The sequence below is a fragment of the Rhinopithecus bieti genome, unplaced genomic scaffold, assembly GCF_001698545.2.
Source record: "Rhinopithecus bieti isolate Rb0 unplaced genomic scaffold, ASM169854v2 scaffold_1234, whole genome shotgun sequence".
Taxonomy (NCBI): Eukaryota; Metazoa; Chordata; class Mammalia; order Primates; family Cercopithecidae; genus Rhinopithecus; species Rhinopithecus bieti.
This window is the reverse complement of record NW_016803318.1, coordinates 230,507-251,903: the sequence shown is the minus strand read 5'-3', so window position 1 is coordinate 251,903 and position 21,397 is coordinate 230,507. Positions and strand designations below refer to the sequence as shown.

The following is a 21,397-nucleotide window of genomic DNA, read 5'->3' as shown; positions in this document are numbered from 1 at the left end:
TAGATGTTTAGCTCTGATGTGTACCACAATCGTTTAGAAAATGTATTTTCTTGCTTTTAGCTTAGGCCGACAGAATCTTCTTTCACAAAGTGACAACATTCATTCACTCAGCAAAAATTCTAAGCTGTATATTCCAAGCATTATGTAGAAAGAAAAATAACCTGGAATTAAAAGTCACTAAAATCACCTACAAAGTGTATGGTCTGATAAAATCATACTTCCCTTAACCATATTCTAGTAGTTAGGGAAGTCAAAAGGCATATAAAATGAACTTCTGAATATCCTAGTCTTAGGTACTTAGCCTCGAAATGAGAACTGAGCAACGCTTCACAACAGCGTAAGTGGTTAGAGTAATGAATGTGAAGCAAAACAAAGCCGGACTGGTAATCATTTCAACTATGTATGTGCACTTCAAAACATCATGTTGTCCATCTTAAATGCATGCATGCATGCACACGCACACACACACACACACACACACACACACACACACACACACAATTGGACTGGAATCACAGAATAACCAACCAGTTGTGTGAGATTGGGTAGCTTACTTCATCTAAATGAGATAGTACCTGGAATATACTAAATTCTCAACAAACTGTAGATTCTAATAAATTATTCTGAGTGATTTGGATATGGAATATTTCTCAAACCATGCTTCACAAGATATTAACCAGTGGTTAAGGGGGGAAAAAAACTAGATTTAGAAAAGCCTGAACTAAATATCAAACATGCTGCTTTAATGAATGATTTTTCAGAACCATTAATATGCCATTCTGTGTCACAAAAGGGGAAGTGGAGGGATGGAGATAGGGAAACAGTTTGGTATGCAATATTTTACCATAATTCTGAACTCCTATTAAATCTCCTGGCATACAGTTTGAGAAACACTGACCTAGACTACTGATTTCCATACTTTTGGTTCCCATAAAGCAGTTTGATTTTTAAATTAAAAAACTGGAAACCCACACGTATTGCCAGCTTTTTTATTTTGCCAAGTATAAATATTTTTTTAAATAACCATCATCATTTCATTTTAAAAAGTACTATTTTACCATGTACCCACAGAGCAATCAGAGCTTCTGACTGAGAACTCTTCATCAAAATAAAAGTAATACTTGGAATTCTAGCACTGACTTTCCATCAATGACATAAGAGAACTTCACAAGTATGATCTAATTCAATTCACAGCAGGAATATTCAAGTCAGGAAAGATCACATACAAACTGGTTGTTAACAGTAGCCACTGACTATTGGATTAAGAAAACAATTAGTTAACTGAATAGAACTTTAAGAAAAGCAACATAAATGCAACCTCAAAGCAAAACAAAGAATATTCATAAAACAGTTCTAAAAACTAAAATTATCCCAGGCCAAGTTTACCCGTTACTGAATCCCAAGTCTTAAAAAAAAAAAAAAAAAAAAAAAAAAAAAAAAAGAAGTTTTAATTAATTTAGTCAACATTACCAGCATTATTGCTTTGTTTGATTTATAAAAGGAAAACTCTGACATTGCTTTGCATTATGCCCTCCATCCTAACATTTTCAAGACTGTTCATCATTATAAGATAAAATATGTACTAACTCATGAAGCAGATTATTTCAGGGGTAAAATCTAAATCCTAGTATGTCAGTGGCTACCACATGATCTATGTGGAAAAACTACAGAAGAAAATTTCCTTACACAAAATCCAAAAATATGCCAAAGCTCAAATCACTAAACCGTAGCTAGCAGGAATAAACACAACTATCTCATTTTACAGACAAGGAAAATGAAGACCCTGAAAGGTTCAATAATTTAACAGCTAAAATAAAACATTTTTTCCCATAGTACTATATTATTATTTATATATAATTAAAATAAAATCGGCTATAAAAAGGGCTGACAACCGTTGCAAAATGAGGGCTAGTTGTTAGTTTTACAGCTTACAACAACAATATCTCAGATCTGAAATGGGCAAAAAGGCATTTGCTTTAATCCAGAGATAGCTACATTAATATAATGTTTAAATGAAATATGAAATTTAAGTCCAGGCGCAGTGGCTCACGACTATAATCCCAGCACTTTGGGAGGCCGAGACAGGTGGATCACTTGAGGTCAGGAGTTCAAGACCAGCCTGGCCAACAGGGTAAAACCCCATCTCTACTATAAATACAAAAATTAGCTGGGCATTGTGGCACATGCCTGTAGTCCCAGCTGCTCGGGAAGCTGAAGCAGGAGAATCTTTGAACCCGGGAGGCAGAGGTTTCAGTGAGCTGAGATCGTGCCACTGCACTCCAGCCTGGGCAACAGAGAGAGACTTCATCTCAAAAAAATAAAATAGATAAATAAACATTAAATTTAAAGAAAGCCAAAGGAGGAGAAAATATTTAAATCCTCATTTTACTACCCATTTTTCTCAACATTTTATTAATCTCCTTACTTCTTCCTCAACATAGCTGATACAGTTTGGATACGTGTTCCCTCTAAATCTCATGTTGAAATTTGATCCCCAATGTTGGAGGTAGGGCCTAGTAGGAGGTATTTAGGTCATGGACACAGATCCCTCATGAATGTCTTGGTGCAGTCCTTATAGGAATGAGTGATGTGGTTATTTACAAGAGTGTGGTACCCCTCCCCTTTCTCTCTTGCTTGCTCTCTTGCCTTGTGGAATACCTGCTTCCCCTTGGCCTTCCACTATGACTGGAAGCTTCCTGAGGTCCCACCAGAAGCAGATGCTGGTACAAAGCTTCTTGTACTGTCTGCAGAGTAATGAGCTAAGTAAACTTCTTTTATTTGTTTATTTTTTGTTGAGACAGAGTCTCCTTCTGTTGCCCAGGCTGGAGTGCAGTGGCAGGATCTCAGCTCACAGCAACCTCCACCTCCTGGGTTCAAGGAATTCTCCTGCCTCAGTCTCCTGAGCAGCTGGGATTACAGTGATGCGCCACTGCGCCCAGCCGTAAACCTCTTTTAAGTTACCCAGCTTCAGTTATTCCTTTATAAGCAACACAAAATGGACTAAGACTAAGTACCTAGAACAGCTCCTGGAATATAGAAGGTACCAATACAGTTACTGAATAAATAAAAATGGACTGCCGGGCGCGGTGGCTCAAGCATGTAATCCCAGCACTTTGGGAGGCCGAGGCGGGTGGATCACGAGGTCAGGAGATCAAGACCATCCTGGCTAACATGGTGAAACCCCGTCTCTACTAAAAATACAAAAAACTAGCCGGGCGAGGTGGCGGGCGCCTGTAGTCCCAGGTACTCGGGAGGCCGAGGCGGGAGAATGGCGTGAACCCGGGAGGCGGAGCTTGCAGTGAGCCAAGACTGCGCCACTGCACTCCAGCCTGGGCGACACAGTGAGACTCTGTCTCAAAAGATAAAAAAAATTAAAAAAATAAAAATAAAATAAATAAAAATGGACTGCTGTTACTGTTGCATAATCTAGTGCCTGTCACTTTAATATTATCAAATACAAACTAAATTCAAAGTGCTGTACTTCACAAATAGAGTATATGTGTGTGTCCTCAAAGAAAATATCGAGAATCACTCAGGAATAGAAATAGACATACTTCTGGAAACCTTTTACAGTACTAGTGTTACAGGACAAGATAGACCTATATTATACTGCTAATCTTATTAGAAACCTTAGGAACTCTGAATCTGTCCATCTAATACTGATTGCATATTAAAACAGGATGCTAATATAATATTAAAACAACTTCTCCCTATCCATTCAATCAGCACCTGCACTTGATAGAGAATAATAAACCAACAATTTTAGTGATCAGTAAACTAAGGTTGAAAAATTCAGGAAATTAAACATTTTTATGATTCTCACTTATTAATATTCCTTTCAACCACTTTTTTATTGCTACAGGTATCTGTAAATATTCATGGGGTACATGTGGTATTTTGGTACATTCATATCAAGTCAGGGTATTTAGGGCATCCATCACCTTGAATATTTATCATTTCTATGTGCTGGGAACATCTGAAATCCTCTCATCTAGCTATTTTGAAATATACATTGTTGTTAACTTTAGTCATTCTACTCTGCTATCAAACATCAGAACTTATTCCTTCTATCTAATTTGTTTATACCCATTAATCAACCTCTCTTTATCCACATACCTCATACCCTCTACCTTCACACACCCTTCCAGCCTTAGATATCATTCCATTCTCTACCTGCATGAAATCAACTTTTTTAGCTCCCACATATGAGTGAGAACATGCAATATCTGTCTTTCTGTGCCTGGCTTATTTCACTTAACATAATAACCTCCAGTTCCATCCATTTTGCTACAAATGGCATGACTTCATCCTTTCTTATGGCCAAATAGTATTCTGTTGCATATATATATACACACCACATTTTCTTTATCCATTCATCCATTGATGGATACTCTGATTCCATCTTTGCTACTGTGAATAGTACTACAATGAACATGGAAGTGCAAGTATCCCTTTGATACACTGATTTCTTTTCTTCTGAATAAATACCCAGTAGTGGGATTGCTGGATTGTATGGCCACAGTGACTACACTAATTTACATTCTCATCAACAGTGTTTAAGAGTTCCCTTTCTTCCACATTCTCGTCAGCATCTGTTATTTTTGTCTTTTTAATAATGGCCATTCTAACTGGGGTATAATGATATCTCATTCTGGTTTTGGTTTGCATTTCTCTGATGATTAGTGATGTTTCATATACCTGCTGGCCTTTTATATGCCTTCTATTGAGAAATGTTTATTCATGTCCTTTGCCCAACCATTATTTTTTTTTATTATAATTTCAACAACTCTTTAATCTAAAACATACAAATCAAGACTAGCAGTGAAAATTATTTGCTGTTTGCCTTTTACATGTTATTAAAAAGTAAATGTACCATTTATAAATAGTTTTTGCACTATATCAGCAATCCAAATAACTACTTTTTTTTCAAACCGATGAAGCTAAGATACAAAAATTTCTATTCCTCAACCTAACTTTTCTTAACTAGGTACACTAATACCTGTAAACATTTAGCAGTGACCATATTACAAGATCAGCATCTAATAATTGGCACCATAAATTCAAAATCAGGGAACCAACAGTTTAATAAGTTTGAGAGTGAAAGTACCTCACATTAGTACTTAGAGAAGATCCTCAAAGAAGCTTTCATTCAACAAATTCAGCTATTAATGACTAATGAAGTAACTCTGCCTACAAAGCCCATCAGCTGTTTATCTGACAGGCATGCAATTATGGGATGACTCCTCTACTTATAAGCTCTCACACGCAGAAATAAAGCCATATTTCACAAGAGGCTCCACTCTATTGGCCACTAACAAATGGCAAGTGGTCCATCAAACTGCTGCTTTGAGGCAACCCTTCAGTCATTAGTCCACAGGTCTGTGCTTTGTTGCTTTGTTTTCAAGGACTTTTTTTTTTTTTTTTTTTGAGACAGTCTCACTCTGTTGCCCAGGCTGGAGTGCAGTGGTGCAATCTCAGCTCACTGCAACCTCCACCTCCTGAGTTCAAGCAATTATCCTCCCTCAGCCTCCCAAGTAGCTGGGATTACAGGCGTGTGCCACCACACCCAGCTAATTTTTGTATTTTTAGTAGAGACAGGTTTCACTATGTTGGCTAGACTGGTCTCAAACTCCCGACCTCAGGTGATCTGCCCGCCTCAGCCTCCCAAAGTGCTGGGATTACAGATGTGAGCCACTGCACCTAGACCCAGCTAATGTTTTTATTTTTTATTTATTTTATTTTATTTTATTTTTGGAGACAGAGTTTCGCTCTTGTTGCCCAGGCTGGAGTGCAGTAGTACGATCTTGGCTCACTGCAACCTCGGCTCGCTGCAACCTCCACCTCCCAGGTTCAAGCCATTCTCCTGCCTCAGCCTCCCGCGTAGCTGAGATTACAGGCATGCACCACCATGCCCGGCTAATTTTGTATTTTTAGTAGAGATGGGGTTTCACCGTGTTGGTCAGGCTGGTCTTGAACTCCTGACCTCGAGTGATCCGTCTGCCTCAGCCTCCCAAAGGGCTTAGATTACAGGCGTGAGCCACAGCGCCCAGCCTGTTTTCAAGGTTTTTACGAACACTAGTACCTCCATCATTTTCAACGGGTTCAAAAAGAAGAAAGCTGCAAGAAGAAAAAGCCTACAATTAAGTTTCCTTCATTAAACAAATACTAGTTGAATATCTACTATGTACCAAGGCACTGTCCTAACACTGATGAAAAAGAAAACATCAATAATAAGAGTGGTGAGGATATAAGAAATTTGAAGACATATAGGAATTGTCTAAAGGCCAAGTAAATCTTTGTCTTTTAGACTAAAAGACTGTGCTAAAGTAGTGAATAATAAGCAAGAAAAAAAGACAAGAGTGAATGATAAAACAGAAAAACGTTTTCCTGTATGACGTTATAACCTCATTAAGGTCATTCTTAATGAGGATAATACAATCATCTAGGGGACATTTGGGACATCCATGGAAGTGCTTTGGTTGTCACAGCAGTTAAGAAGTGCTTCTCACTATTCACAATAGCAGAGACATGGAATCAATCCAAATGCCCATCAATGAGAGGCTAGATAAAGAAAATGTGGTACATATACACCATGGAATACTATGCAGCCATAAAAAGGAACGAGTGATTACTTTGCAGGGATGTGGATGGAGCTGGAAGCCATTATCCTCAGCAAACTAACATAGGAACAGAAAACCACACATCACATATTCTCATTTGTAAGTAGGAGCTAAATGATGAGAACACATGGACACATGGTGGGGAACAACACACACTGGGACCTGTGAGGGGAGCCTCAGGAAGAATAGCTAATGGATGCCAGGCTTCATACCTAGGTGATGAGTTGATCTGTGCAGGCAACCACCATGGCACACATTTACCTACACAACAAAACCTGCACATCCTGCACATGTGCCCTGGGACTTAAAATAAAAGTTGAAGAAAAAAAAAAGTGTTACTGACATTCAATTGGCAGAGGCCAGGAAAGCATAGGCAAGTCTGGCACAAAGAAAAAAATGTCTTTATTCTCAAACTTCCTTATGAATAGTTAACTAGATTTTAAAAATCTGTATAATTATCAAAGCCTAGAACCTAATTCCATTCTACATATAAGGCACCAAATCCTTCTGCATAATTTTACTGATTTATTTATTCTTTGAGACAGGGTCTCACTCTGTCACCCAGGCTGGAATGCAGCGGTGTGATCACGGTTCACTACAGCCTTGACCTCCTGGGCTCAGGTAATCCTCCCACTTCAGCCTCCCAGGTAGCTGGGACTTCAGGCACGTGCCACCACGCCCGGCTAATTTTTAAAAAATTTTTTTGGCCGGGCGCAGTGGCTCAAGCCTGTAATCCCAGCACTTTCGGAGGCCAAGATGGGCGGATCACGAGGTCAGGAGATCGAGACCATCCTGGCTAACATGGTGAAACCCCGTCTCTACTAAAAACTACAAAAACTAGCCGGGCGAGGTGGCGGACGTCTGTAGTCCCAGCTACTCAGGAGGCTGAGGCAGGAGAATGGCGTAAACCCAGGAGGCGGAGCTTGCAATGAGCTGAGATCCGGCCACTGCACTCCAGCCTGGGCGACAGAGCGAGACTCCGTCTCAAAAAAAAAAAAAGAATAATAATGTTTTTGAAGAGACAGAGTTTTACCATGTTGCTCAGGCTAGTCTCCAACTCCTGGGCTCAAGTGATCCATCTGCCTTGGCATCCCAAAGTGCTGGGATTACAGACGTAAGCCACCGTGCGCAGTCCATAATTTTAATACGTACTGAATGTCCAGAGAAGCAACTGTTGAATAAAGAGAAAACTGTACTTTGGGGCCAATACAGTGGCTCACGTTTGTAATCACAGCACTTTGGGAGGCCAAGGAGGAGGACAGCTTGAGCCTAATTCAAAACCAGCCTGGGCAACTAAGTGAGACCCCATCTCTACCAAAAAAAAAAAAAACAGAAGAAGAAGAGGAAGAGGAAGAAGAAGAGGAAGAGGAAGAAGAGGAGGAAGAAGAAGAAGAAAAGAAGAAGGAGGAGGAGGAGGAGAAGAAGAAGAAAGAAGCTGTATTTGAGTTTTATTTGTACATTTGCAAAGAACTGTTCACTGTACTGGTTTGCTTCTCCTGGTATTTAAGTTGCAAATACCCTTACAGCAGTCTACTCAGGCAGCTGTCATGTCAAGCGAATCTGTCAGAAATGTTTTCTATTTATCCTTCATCTTACTGCAAGATAATTTTTTAAATTATATATGTAGGGCCAGGCGTGGTGGCTCACGCCTGTAACCCCAGTAATTTGGAAGGCCGAGGTGGGCGGATCACTTGAGGCCAGGAGTTCGAGACCAGCCTGGCCAACATGGTGAAACCCTGTCTCTACAAAGAATAAATAATAATACAAAAAAATTAGCCAGGTGTGGTGATGCACACTTGTAATCTCAGCTACTTGGAAGGCTAAGGCACGAGCATCACTTGAAGCACCCTGGAGGCAGAGGATGCAGTGAGCCAAGATCATGCCACTGCAGCACAGCCTGGTTGACAGAGATTCTGTCTGCAAAAAAAAAAAAAAAAAAAAAAAAAAGAGTATATACGTGAATAGGATAAATACATATATATATATATACACACATACAAACACACACACGTGTGTAGAAAAGTATTACCTGTGGATTTCATTTCATTAAAGAGAGTATTTCAAAATACTTATAAAAAGAGGGCACTGGATCTGAGAGGTTTGAGAACTAACGGGCTAGAAGATCAGCATCACTGTAGCACGCTTGCAGGTCTCAGTTAATCCAGCAAAAGGTAAGAAAGAGCATGTAACTATAACTGTTTTTTCTTTTGAGAATGTAAATTATAAGCATGGTGAAACGTAAGCAAAATGAAACTTCTGGAAGATGGTACTATGACTTAAAAGTCTATTCAAATCTATACAACATCAAAGTGGCAACGAGGTAAACATTACCTTGTCTACTAAGAAGTTTCCTGTGACACTTGCTCAAATTGTCAAGGAGAGAGATTAATCTGTCTTAACAGATTTTCAAGGAAGATAAAACTAACTGGTCTAGCCAGGCGTGGTGGCTCACGCCTGTAATCCCAGCACTTTGGAAAGCCGAGGCAGGCGGATCACTTGAGGTCAGGGGTTTGAGACCAGCCTGGCCAACATGGTGAGACCCTGACTCTACTAAAAATACAAAATTAGCCAGGTGTGGTGGCGCACACCCATAATCCCAGCTACTCGGGAGGTCGAGGCACCAGAATTGCTTGAACATGGGAGGCGGAGGTTGCCGTGAGCCGAGATCGCACCACTGCACTCCAGCCTGGGCACCAGAGTGAGGCTCTAGGTCTCAAAAAAAAAACTGGTCTGTTTTGGGGAAAGAGTCACCAACAGTCTACTTACCATACAAGAAAAGTATGCCTGGTTTAGAAATCACTAGAGCCAACTCACTTCTGTCTTTTTCTTCAAGAGATGGGGTTTTGCCATATCACCCAGGCTGGTCTTAAACTCCTGAGCTCAAGTGATCCACCCCCCTCAGCCTCCCAAAGTGCTGGGATTGCAGGCAAGAGCCACCATACCTGGCCTACTTCTAACTGATATACATGCATCTGGGGACCTCAGAGAAACTCTGAACTGCAAATAATTGAAGAAAGAAATTTTTTAAAAAGAAAAATTTTTCAGCACCTAAACTTCTGCGTGTGAAACTACAACAACAACCAAAATGTTTCCAATATGGTAATGGCCCCATTTCTCTGCAAATAAGGATTGCTCATCATTCTTACACTGCCTTTCAATTAGGATTATACAGATAGATTCTTCATTCAAGCTTCCAATACGTGCACCTAAGTATTATTTTACAGTGTGATATACTTTGGTAAACTGAGAGGGTCAGATGACTCAGTTAGAAGCACCCGAAGAATTTTAGAACAAAGATTAATAACTCCAATATACCCCCTCAACCAAGAAGTTGAAGAAACTAAGAGGTTAAACACAAAATTTCCAGAGCTCATGAAACTTCTGAGAGGTGTAAGAGAAACACAGAAAGGAAAACTAAAAGTTAGGCTTGTTGTCTGTTTTCATTTTGTTTTCAAACTGGGATTTCCAGCTGTCTTACTAAATTACATGCAGTGTTACTGTCTCAATTCCCAACTGACAAAACATGTGGATAGTTTTCTTTTAGAAGTCGCCCTTACAGTACGTAACTTGAGAGGAGTAATCCAATTCCTCCGGTCTCAGTAACTCCAAAGAGAGAAAGTGACTCCAACTGATAATGGCTATAATGGAATTGCAGCCACTAACTGAACCCTAGTTCCTGTACTAAACAATCTCTCCCATCAGTGTTTTGCCTAAAATTATATGGTCTCAATTATCTTACTGAAAATTCAATGGGATCCCAAAATTAAAAATCAAACCTACACCAAAACAAACCTTAAACACCATTAGCACAAGATGACACTGACTATCCCTCTAGCTATCCCAGGGTTTCTCAACCTCAGTCCTCTTAACTTTTTGGGCCCAATATAATTCTTTGAGGGGGCTATCCTGTGCACTGTAGCATGTTCAGCAGCATCTCTGGCCTCTACCTACTGGACAACAGTAGCAGCCCTCCTCACAGCCCCCAGTTATGAAAATCAAAAATGTCTAGAGGCTGGGTGTGGTGGCTCACGCCTACAATCCCAATACTTTGGAGGCCCAAGCAGGCCTGCCTGAGGCCAGGAGTTTGACATCAGCCTAGGCAACACAGTGAGACTCTGTCTCAACAAAAAATTAAAAAATTAGCCGGGTGTGGTGGTATGGTGGTACAGCTACTTGGGAGGCTGAGGTGGGAGGACTGCTTGAGCCCAGGAGGTAGAAGCTGCAGCGAGCCGGTGATCACACCACTGCACTCCAACCTGGGCAACAAAGTGAGAAAAAAAAATTGTCTACAGACTTTGCCAAATGTTCCCTGGGAAACAAAACTACCTGAAATTGAAAACCACTGCTCTAGGCTATCTCCTTTATTGCTCATTAGGCTATGAAGAGATCCAGCCTGGCCAACATGATGAAACCCCCGTCTCTACTAAAAATACAAAAATTAGCCGGGCGCAGTGCCAGGCACCTGTAATCCCAGCTACTTGGGAGGCTGAGGCAGGAGAATCGCTTGAAATTGTAAGGTGGAGGATGTAGGGAGCCGAGATGGCGCCACTGCACTCCAGCCAGGGTGAAAGAGGGAAATTCTGTTTAAAAAACAAAAAGAGGCAACTAAACATAAAGAAATACAAAGTATTAGCACATCTAGTTGGTACTTCCCCCAAAAATACAAAAAAATTCATCTGCAGTGAGTTCAATTTTCAGATTTTTTTCTTCCTTATACTGAAAAAGTCCCACACAAATTTCCCCAATATATACATTTATATTTATCAGTAGAATTTCAAGGATAAACTAGCCTCTACCTATAAGACTACATATTTATTTCTAGATATTGCAGTGAATATATGGACTGACACTGTACATTCAAATTTCATATGGCAGCACCTGCATTTTGTACCACTGTTGCCTTTTAAAGACCTCAAAACATTGAACTCATTACTTTTTAAATATAACTACTGGGTGTTCAACTCATATCAATCATTCAATCAAAAAATATTTAATTAGCAACTGCTATATAACACCAGATAGACACCTCTCTGGGACCTTTCTAAGAATCGTGCAACTTAGAAAGGTCAGTGAGCTTAAAGGGTCACAAAGTCTTTAAGAAATCTGCTTTTTAGCTACTTTTATTATGGGTGGTTTGAACATTTTCCTGTATTAGAGTTATTACAAGTACAATTCAATGATGAATGCCTTCTGTAGCACCTGGTAGAGCCAAACTAGATAACATTACTTATTGATAAGGAAAACATTTTATTAGATCACAGAAGATGATAAAATAAGAAGATAGAGGGAGAGAAGCCTACTACATAGTTTCTTCAGGTGGAGCCTGAAGGTGAGCAGTCCTTAACCTGATCTCTTCATCTGGATATAGGAAGATACCCTGATCTCCATAAAATACTTAAAGAAACCCTAGTCTCACCAATACCAAAAGTAGGTTACTCTGCATATGATTTATCTCATCTGTTTAATGATGACGCTACCAGATTTAATCTCATGAGGTTACATTCCCTGACCTTGATTTAACGGGGAAAGATGGATGGTAGGGTGTAGGGACGGAATAACACCTTTACACTCCATGACACTGCCCTCTGTAGTGTACTACTCAGTCATTCATAATCAACGTAGCATATTAACTCCATTAGTCATGGCTTCACATTGTCTCTCAACAAGATAGTTCGAATTTCTGCTATGGTTTTGAAAATAATACTCTGAAGTTACTTTAAGTATTTATTTATTCTATCAACTGATGACCAAAAAATCTATAATGGCATTTTACCCAATCCTACAGAAACTTGAAATCCTGAGGCTCCAGACTATAGAATCGAAATCTCTGATTTTAAAATCCAAGTTTAGTACTCACAAAATTTTACTAAAGTTATTTTCACTGTAAATAGGAAAACACTTTCAATAAGAAGGAGAAATTCCTAAACAATACTCACTTGGAATGGAGACTTTTTGAAGCCTAACAGAAAACAATGCCATGAAATATGTTTTCATTTTTAAATTCCCTCCATGATTTCTCCTTATTTCTTAATATCTTCTTTCCAAATGAACCTTTTGTCCTCTTTTTGAATGGTTTTTTTCTTTTTTCTTTTTTTTTTTTTTTTTGAGATGGAGTCTCCCTCTTGTTGCGAGTACAGTGGTGCAATCTCGGCTCACTGCAACCTCTGCCTCCCGGGTTTTCAAGCAATTCTCCTGCCTCAGTCTCCTGAGCCCAGCTCAAATCACTAAATTGCTTAGATTAGAGGCGCCCACCACCACACGAGGCTAAGTTTTGTATTTTTAGTAGAGACGGGATTTCACCATGTTGACCACGCTGGTCTCGAACTCCTGACCTCAGGTGATCTGCCCACCTTGGCCTCCCAAAATGCTGGGATTACAGGCGCTAGTCACCATGCCCTGCCCTCTTTTGTCCTCTTATCTGGGTGGATCCAACCCAAAGACACACAAAGCTAGAATTGATCAGGATTAGCAGTAAGGAGTGTTATTTTATGAAATTAAATGAATTCAGTCTACATGTGGCTTAAAAAAAAAAAAAGATGAAATAATAAAATAACAAAATTTTAAAAAGAAGAGTGATTAAACCTTGCAACCTAGTCCCATTGAACACAATTATGGCTCTGAAACAGTCCTTCCCATTGAATGGGTGAAGAAACCTAGTAATAGCTCATCAAAAGCTGATGTAAACTCAGTACCCAGCCTCTGGTGTTCAGTGAGGACAGCACTCACAGGTGATGGGTTCTTTCTTTCTCTTTCTTTTCTTTTTTCTCTCCTCTCTCCTCTCTACCCTCTCCCCTTTCTCCCCTCTCTTCTCTCTCCTCCAGACTGGGTCTCTGTTGCCCAGGCTGGAGTACAGTGGCACAACCATAGCTCACTGTAACCTCAAATATCCTGGGCTCAAGCAATTCTTTCACCTCAGCCTCCCAAGTAGCTAGGACTACAAGCACATGCCACCATGCCCAGCTAAGTTTTTTTTTTTATTTTTGTTGAGACAGGGTCTTGCTATGTTGTCCAGACTGGGAGAACATTTTAAACAAAAGGAGACAGAGATCTAAAAATAGGTAACACATAGGAGAATGGTGAGGTAAATGCTATGGCCAAGGCACAGGGTGTATGGAGGAATGAGTTGGGTTTTTGAAGCTGATTAGATTATATCATGGAGTCTTTTTCTGTTCTTTTCCTTTCTGAGATAAGCTCGCTCTGTCACCCAGACTGGAGTGTACTGGCACAATCACAGCTCACTGCAGCCTCGACCTCCCGGGCTTGAGCTATCTTCCCCACCTCAGCCTCCTGAGTAGCTAGGACCACAGGCACACACCACCACCCCTGGCTAATTTTTTTTATTTTTGTAGAGATAGGGTCTCACTTTGTTGCCCAGGCTAGTACCAAACTCCTGGGCTCAGGCAATCCTCTCCTGCCTTGGGTTCCCAAAGTGCTGGTATAACAGGTGTGAGCCACAGCATGCCCTAGTAAGTGATGGTTCTTGGTATCCAACTATCACAAGAGTCAGTACCTTCTTTGTTTACTTTGTGTGTGTGTTTTTTTTTTTTTTATTTTTTTTTTTTTGAGGCGGAGTCTCGCTCTGTCGCCCGGACTGGAGTGCAGTGGCCGGATCTCAGCTCACTGCAAGCTCCGCCTCCCGGGTTTACGCCATTCTCCTGCCTCAGCCTCCCGAGTAGCTGGGACTACAGGCGCCCGCCACCTCGCCCGGCTAGTTTTTGTATTTTTTTTAGTAGAGACGGGGTTTCACCGTGTTAGCCAGGATGGTCTCGATTACTTTGTTTTTATAAAATTTATCCATATCTGATTTTGACTGGGGTATTAAGCCTTTTATATATTGACTATAAATGGTTTTTAGGTTTTATGTCCTTCATTTTGCTCTTTGTTTTCTATACATCTTTCTTGGATTTTAGGTTTGGGGGTACATATGTACATTTGTTACATGGATAAACTACATCACTGGAATTTGGTGTACAGATTTTGTCACCCAGCAACTGAGCATAGTACAAGACAGATAGTTTTTTGACCCTCATCCTCCTCTTACCCTCACCACCTCAAGTAAGCCCTCGTGTCCATGTTTGTGCCCATGTGTACTCAATGTTAGCTCCCACTTATAAGTGAGAACACGTGGTACTTGGCTTTCTGTTCCTGCTTTAATTCACTTAGGATAATGACCTCCAGCTGCATCCATGTTGCTGCAAAGGACATGATTTCAGTTTTGGTTTTTTTTTAAATAGCTGCATAGTATCCCATGGTATACGTGTACCACATTTTCTTTATTAAGTCCACCACTGATGGGCATCTAGGTTGATTCCATGTCTTTGCTCTTGTGAATAGTGCCACAATAAACATACAAGTGCATGTGCCTTTTTGGTAAAACGATTTATATTCCTTTGGGTATATAACCCAGTAACGGATTGCTGGGCAGAATGGTAGTTCTGTTTTAAGTTCTTTGGGAAATCAAACTGCCTTCCACAGTGGCTGAACTAATTTACATTCTCACCCGCAGTGTATAAGCATTCCCTTTACTCCACAACCTTGCCAACAACTGTTATTTTTGACTTTCTAATAATAGCTATTCTGACTGGTGTGAGATGGCATCTCACTGTGGTTTTGGTTTGCATTTGTCTGATGATTAGCGATGTTGAGCATTTTTTCATATGCTTATTGGGCCACATATATGTCTTCTTTCGAGAAGTGCGTAGGCAAAAAAAACCAAAATCATAACAACCACACTCTTGGACCATAGCACAATTAAAATAGAAATCAATACTAACAAGGTCTCTCAAAACTATACAATTACACGGAAATGAAACAACTTGCTCCCGAATGACTTCTGAGTAAAAACTGAAATTAAGGGAGAAATCAGAAAGTTCTCTGAAATTAATGAAAACACAGATACAGCATACCAGAATCACCAGGACACAGTTAAAGCAGTATTAAGAGGAAAGTTTATAGCACTAAACACTGACATCAAAAAGCTAGAAAGATCTCAAATTAACAACCTAACATCACACCTAGAGAAACTAGAAAAACGAACAAACCAATCCCAAAGCCAGCAGAAAAACCAAAATCAGTGCTGAACTGAATGAAATTGAGATGTGAAAATCCATACAAATAAATGATAAACGAAACCAAAAGTTGGTTCTTTCAAATGATAAACAAAATTGATAGATCCCTAGCTAGATTAATAAAGAAAAAAAGAGAGAAGATCTAAATAAACACAATCAGAAATGACAAAACTGACATCACCACCAATCCCACAGAAATACAAAAAACCCTCAGAGACTATTACAAACACCTCTATGCACACAAACTAGAAAACCTAAAATTCCAGATAAATTCCTGCAAACATACAAGGAAGACTGAACCAGGAAGAAACTGAAATTCTGAACAGACCAATGATGAGTTCCAAAATTGAATCAGTAATAAAAAACCTGGCCAGGGCCATGGCTCATGCCTACAACCCCAGCACTTTGGGAGACAAAGGCAGGCAGATCACTTGAGCCCAGGAGAGACCAGTCTAGGCAACATGAAGAAACCTTATCTCTCAAAAACAAAAAATAAAACAAAACAAAACAGAAAATGAGCCAGGTGTGGTAGCACATACCTCTAGGCCCAGCTACTCATGAGGCTAAGGTGGTAGGATCACCTGAGTCTGGAAGTCGAGGCTGCAGTGAGCCGTGATCACGCCACTGAATTCCAGTATGAGCAACACAGTGAGACCCTGTCTCAAAAAATAATGAAAAATAAAAACTTACCAACCAGAAAAGGCCCTGGACCAGATGGACTCACAGCCAAATTCTACCAGACACACGAAGAAGAGCTGGTACCAATTCTACTGAAATTATTCCAAAAAATCGAGGAGGGACTCTTCCCTAACCCATTCTATGAGGCCAGCAGCATTCTGATACCAAAACCTGGCAAAGACACAACGAAAAAAGAAAAAAACTCTAGGCCAATATCCCTGATGAACACAGACACAAAAATCCTAAATAAAATACTAACAAACCGAACCAGCAGCACATTAAAAAGCTAACACAGGCCAGTGTGGTGGCTCACATCTGTTATCTCAGCACTTTGCAGGGCCAAGTCAGGCAGATCACTTGAGGTCAGGATTTCAAGGCCAACCCGGCCAACACGGGAAAACCCCATCTCTACTGAAAGTACAAAAATTAGCCAGGTCTAGTGGTGCAAACCTGTAATCTCAGGTACCTGGGAGGCTGAGGCACGAGAATCACTTGAACCCACAAGGCAGAGGTTGCAGTGAGCTGAGCTAGTTCCACTGCACTCCAGCCTGGACGACAGAGCGAGACTCCGTCTCAAATAAATAAATAAATAAGTGAGTAAGTAAGTAAATAAAAAGCAGCCGGGCACAGTGGCTCACGCCTGTAATCCCGGCATTTTGGGAGGCAGAGCCAGACGGATCCACATGGTCAGGAGATCGAGACCATCCTGGCTAACACGGTGAAACCCCATCTCTACTAAAAATACAAAAAATTAGCCAGGCATGGTGGCAGGTGCCTGTAGTCCCAGCTACTCAGGAGGCTGAGGCAGGAGAATGGCGTGAACCTGGGAGGCGGAGCTTGCAGTGAGCCGAGATAGCGCCACTGCACTCCAGCCTGGGCGACAGAGCAAGACTCCGTCTCAAAAATAAAATAAAATAAAATAAAAGCTAATCCACCACAATCAAGTAGTCTTTACTCCTGGGGTGCAAGGTTGGTTCAACATACGTAAATCAATAAATGTGATTCATCACATAAACAGAATTAAAAACAAAAACCACATATCAGGCCAGCCGCAATGGCTCATGCCTGTAACCCCAGCACTTTGGGAGGCTATGGCAGGCAGATTGCTTAAGCTCAGGAATTTGAGACCAGCCGGGGCAACGTGGCAAAATCGCATCTCTACAAAAAAGAAAAAAAAATTAGCCGCACATGGTGGAACCCACCTATCTACTAATACTCAGGAGGCTATAGTGGGAGGATAGATTGAGCCCACGAATTCAAGAACAGCCTGGGCAACAAAACAGAATAAATTCTGTCTCTATTTAAAAATAAAAAAGGAGGCCGGGTGTGATGGCTCACGCCCGTAATCCCATCACTTTGGGAGGCCGAGGTGGGCGTATCACGAGGTCGAGATGGAGACCATCCTGGTTAACATGGTGAAACCCCATCTCTACTAAAAATACAAAAATTTGCTGGGCATGGTGGCATGTGCCTGTAGTCTCCACTACTCAGGAGGCTGAGGCAGGAGAATTGCTTGAACCCAGGAGGCGGAGACTGCAGTGAGTCAAGATTGCACCACTGCACTCCAGCCTGGCGACAGAGCAAGACTCCGTCTCAAAAAAAAAAAAAAAAAAAAGTAGAGAATATACTGTATAATTGAAAATTGCTAAGACAGTAGAATTTAAGTGTTCTCACCACACAAAAATAAATATGTGAGGTAATACATGTTAAATAGCTTGGTTTAACCATTCCATGTATACATATATCAAATCATGCTGTACACTACAAAAAATACAGTACACAACTTTTAGTTGTGAAAAAAACATGACTAAATGCTTCTCCCCTCTTCATCACCCCCCTTCCTTTTGCTACCTCACAGTCTTTGGAATTCTCAATCTGAAATGTACCTATCCCTCAAAACTCAATTTAAATCCCACTGGCCGCATCAATGCTATGAAATTCTCCTCTCTGTATCCTAAAGCACACATCCTCACCCCTTTACGTTGTTACTTTTTCCATGTTTGCCTTGTTTTTCCCCAAAAGCTGTAAGATCCTTAAGGTCAGGAACCACATATCGCTCCATATCACCTCCAGGACACTCAGCAGAGAACCTTGGATATATTTAGGAAGAATCTGGTTATATTCAATTCTGTGGGGCCTCAATTTACAAATCAGACATGACAAATAATGTATCAGACCAAAAAGATCAAGAAACTTCTCCAGGCATTAAGTAAGGCTTAGAAAAACACCTACTCAGCCTTTAAAAGTATCCCTTTGAAGTAAGGACTTAAAGATGAGAAGAAAATACATAATCAATTGTGGAAATTTAGACTGTCTTCTCACTCTTTTTTTTTTTTTTTTTTTTGAACAGGATCCCCTCTGTTTCCCCGGCTGGAGTGCAATGGTGGAATCTCAGTTCACTGCAACTTCCGCCTCCTGGGGTCAGGCACTCCTCCTACCTCAGCCTCCTGAATAGCTGGGACCACAGATGCATGCCACCACACACAGCAGATTTTTTTATTTTTTGGTACAGATGGGGCTTCTCCATGTTGCCCAGGCTAGTCTCGAACTCCTAAGCTCAAGCGATCTGCCTGCCTTGGACTTCCAAAGTGTTGGGATTGCAGGCGTGAGCCACCACGCCTGGCCAACTTCTCACTCTTAAAGGCAAAATAGTGTACAGCAACTTAAAGATCAAAAAAGCTAAGGTTGCAATATTCAACAAGGCATCACATTCAACAACACACCACTGGTCAGTCACACACATGCTGGCTGAATTCCAGACTCCCTCTCTATGGTAAAAGAGTTCTGCTGGCTCTGATGTTGGCTGGAAAAAAACTAGGCACCTGCTCTTCCCAGCACTGAAATATGGCCAAAAAAGAAAAAAGAAAACCATAAACACACAGCAAAATCAGCAAGCAAAACTAGCATTTAGGCGGGGAGTGGTGGCTCACGCCTGTAATCTCAGCACTTTGGGAGCCCGAGCCGGGCGGATCACTTGAGGTCAAGAGTTTGAGACCAGCTTGGCCAACAAGGTGAAACTCCGTCTTTACTAAAAATACAAAAACTAGCCAGGGTGTGGTGGTCGCGTGCCTATAGTCCCAGCTACCTAGAGGCTGAGGCAGGAGACTCGCTTGAACCCGGCAGGTGGAGGTTGCAGTCAGCCAAAACCATGCTCCTGGGTGATAGAGGGAGACTGTCTCAAAGGAAAAAAAAAAAAAGCTAAGTGCATTTATATGAAACTATGACTCCAATGTTGGGAGTGAGGCAAGTAGAGAGGACAGAATATATCATAATGGCTTAAATAAAACTTTTGAGTGAGAGAAGACCATAAAACACCCTTTAAGCACTTATTCACTGGACTCCATTTGTTTCTAAGAAATAAGATATACAGACTCACTTTAGAAGGCTTCCTCCTACACTGTATCTGAGACACCATAAATATAAACATACATTATGCTGCCACTCTATGGTAAGACTGAACCTGGACACTTCTAAAGAACGGAACAACCATGAAGACAGTTGGCTAAAGATAGGACTGACATTCACCCTGGGGGAGCCCCTCGTAGTAGCTACAACCCAACCCAAAACAGCTTCTGGGTTTGTGATGCTGGTGCTAGCTAATAAGCTGCATAAGTGTTGTTTGTTTTTTGTAGAGAGGGGTCTCACTGTGTTGCCCAGGCTGGTCTCAAACTCCTGGCCTCAAGCAATCCTCCTGCCTCGTCCTCCCAAAGTACTGGGATTACAGACCTGAGCCACTGCGCCTGACCTACAAAAGTGCTTTCTTCACAACCACAGCACTGCCTCTCAAGGAGCTAACAGTCTGGCAGAAACTCGTGAAAACCAATTTCATGTCAGAGGAAGCAATCCAAACATTCTGTCCCGGCTCTTTTTCTTAAGTGAAGAAAAGGACACGGCGAGGGGCGGAACAATGGTATTAAAGACACTGGCAACATGACAACTAAAATAAACGAAGTTGAAACAGTACGTCCTGCCTTCTTCCTAAAGCTATTTCCTTCAATAGTGATAGGAGTGCAGGCCGTCTGCAAGTCATTAGTACGCTGCTATTTTCACTTTCACAAGGACCCTGGAAACCACTGAAGAGCAAAATCCTTCTTTTCGCCTCACAGATACCATCCAACCCCCTTTCTGTGCTTCCTTCCTTCCCCAGAGAAAACCGAATAGGGACAATCCTCAGCAATCCGCTATTTTGCTTCACTGACAAGGGAGGTGGCGGGGGCGGGGGGAGTGAAAAGTGGAAAAGAACGTAGAGCAAGGTGAGAAGACACAGCGGAAGGAGTATGGGGGGAGGTCATCGTGGGGAAAAGACCAGGTATAAAAGAATGCAAGAAAATTGAGGGGAGAGTTATCAGAGGGAAACTTGCTAAGAAAAAAATAATAATAATAAGGACAAGGGAGGTAAAGAGGTGAGATCAGGTGGAGCAGCCCAGGATGAATTAAGAGGTAGGCAGGAGGTACGGGGCCGGAGCCGTGACGCCCAGGGTTTAGGACCAGTGGCTGGAAAAGTGGGCAGCAGGTATTCGGCAGACCGATGTCCGGGGAGTCAAGGGTGTGCGGAAAGCTCCAGACCCAGTTCTGGGACATCGGAGCCAGGAATCTATGAGGTTCCCAAGTACAGAGAACATGGGGCTCTTACCGGTAGTTTGGGGCTGACCTCGCCCTTGCAAAAGTGGCAGAAAAACCGGTGGGCGGCTACAGCGGCGCCCGAATCCGCCCCGGCCGCCGAAGCCTCCGCCATTTTTGTCCTCCGCCGCGGCCGTCCTAGAGGGCAGCCGGCCAGTCCCTCGCCAGGCCGCTACCTCCCGGGCTGCAGTAGCCACCGCCGCCTCGGTGCGGCCCACCGCTTCAGAGCCCGCGTCGGTCACGTGAGTCGGCCAGACCCAGAGAGGCGGCGGCGCCAACAGCAACCCTGCGGCCCGCCTCCCAGCACCAAATAAGCTCAGGAAGGAGAGGCAAACCGCCCGCCCGCCGGCTCCACAAACAGCCCCTCGCTGGTCCTCCAGCCTTCCAGCGAGAAGAAAGAAAGAGCGTCCC

General features: G+C 41.8%; 1 protein-coding gene across 2 annotated transcripts in view; it reads right to left on the bottom strand.

The window, feature by feature from the left end:
• The window catches only part of RNF115 (ring finger protein 115), an 84,350-nt gene extending 63,005 nt beyond the window's left edge, over positions 1-21,345 (bottom strand). Inside the window, exon 1 of one of the 2 annotated variants that reach the window (XM_017874993.1) lies at positions 21,000-21,345. In XM_017874993.1, the coding sequence (XP_017730482.1) occupies positions 21,000-21,101 (102 nt within the window). In that variant the 5' untranslated portion in view covers positions 21,102-21,345. The remainder of the gene's footprint in view (positions 1-20,999) is intronic. The other variant, XM_017875001.1, reaches the window with a different exon arrangement.
• Between the last annotated feature and the right edge of the window lie 52 nt (positions 21,346-21,397).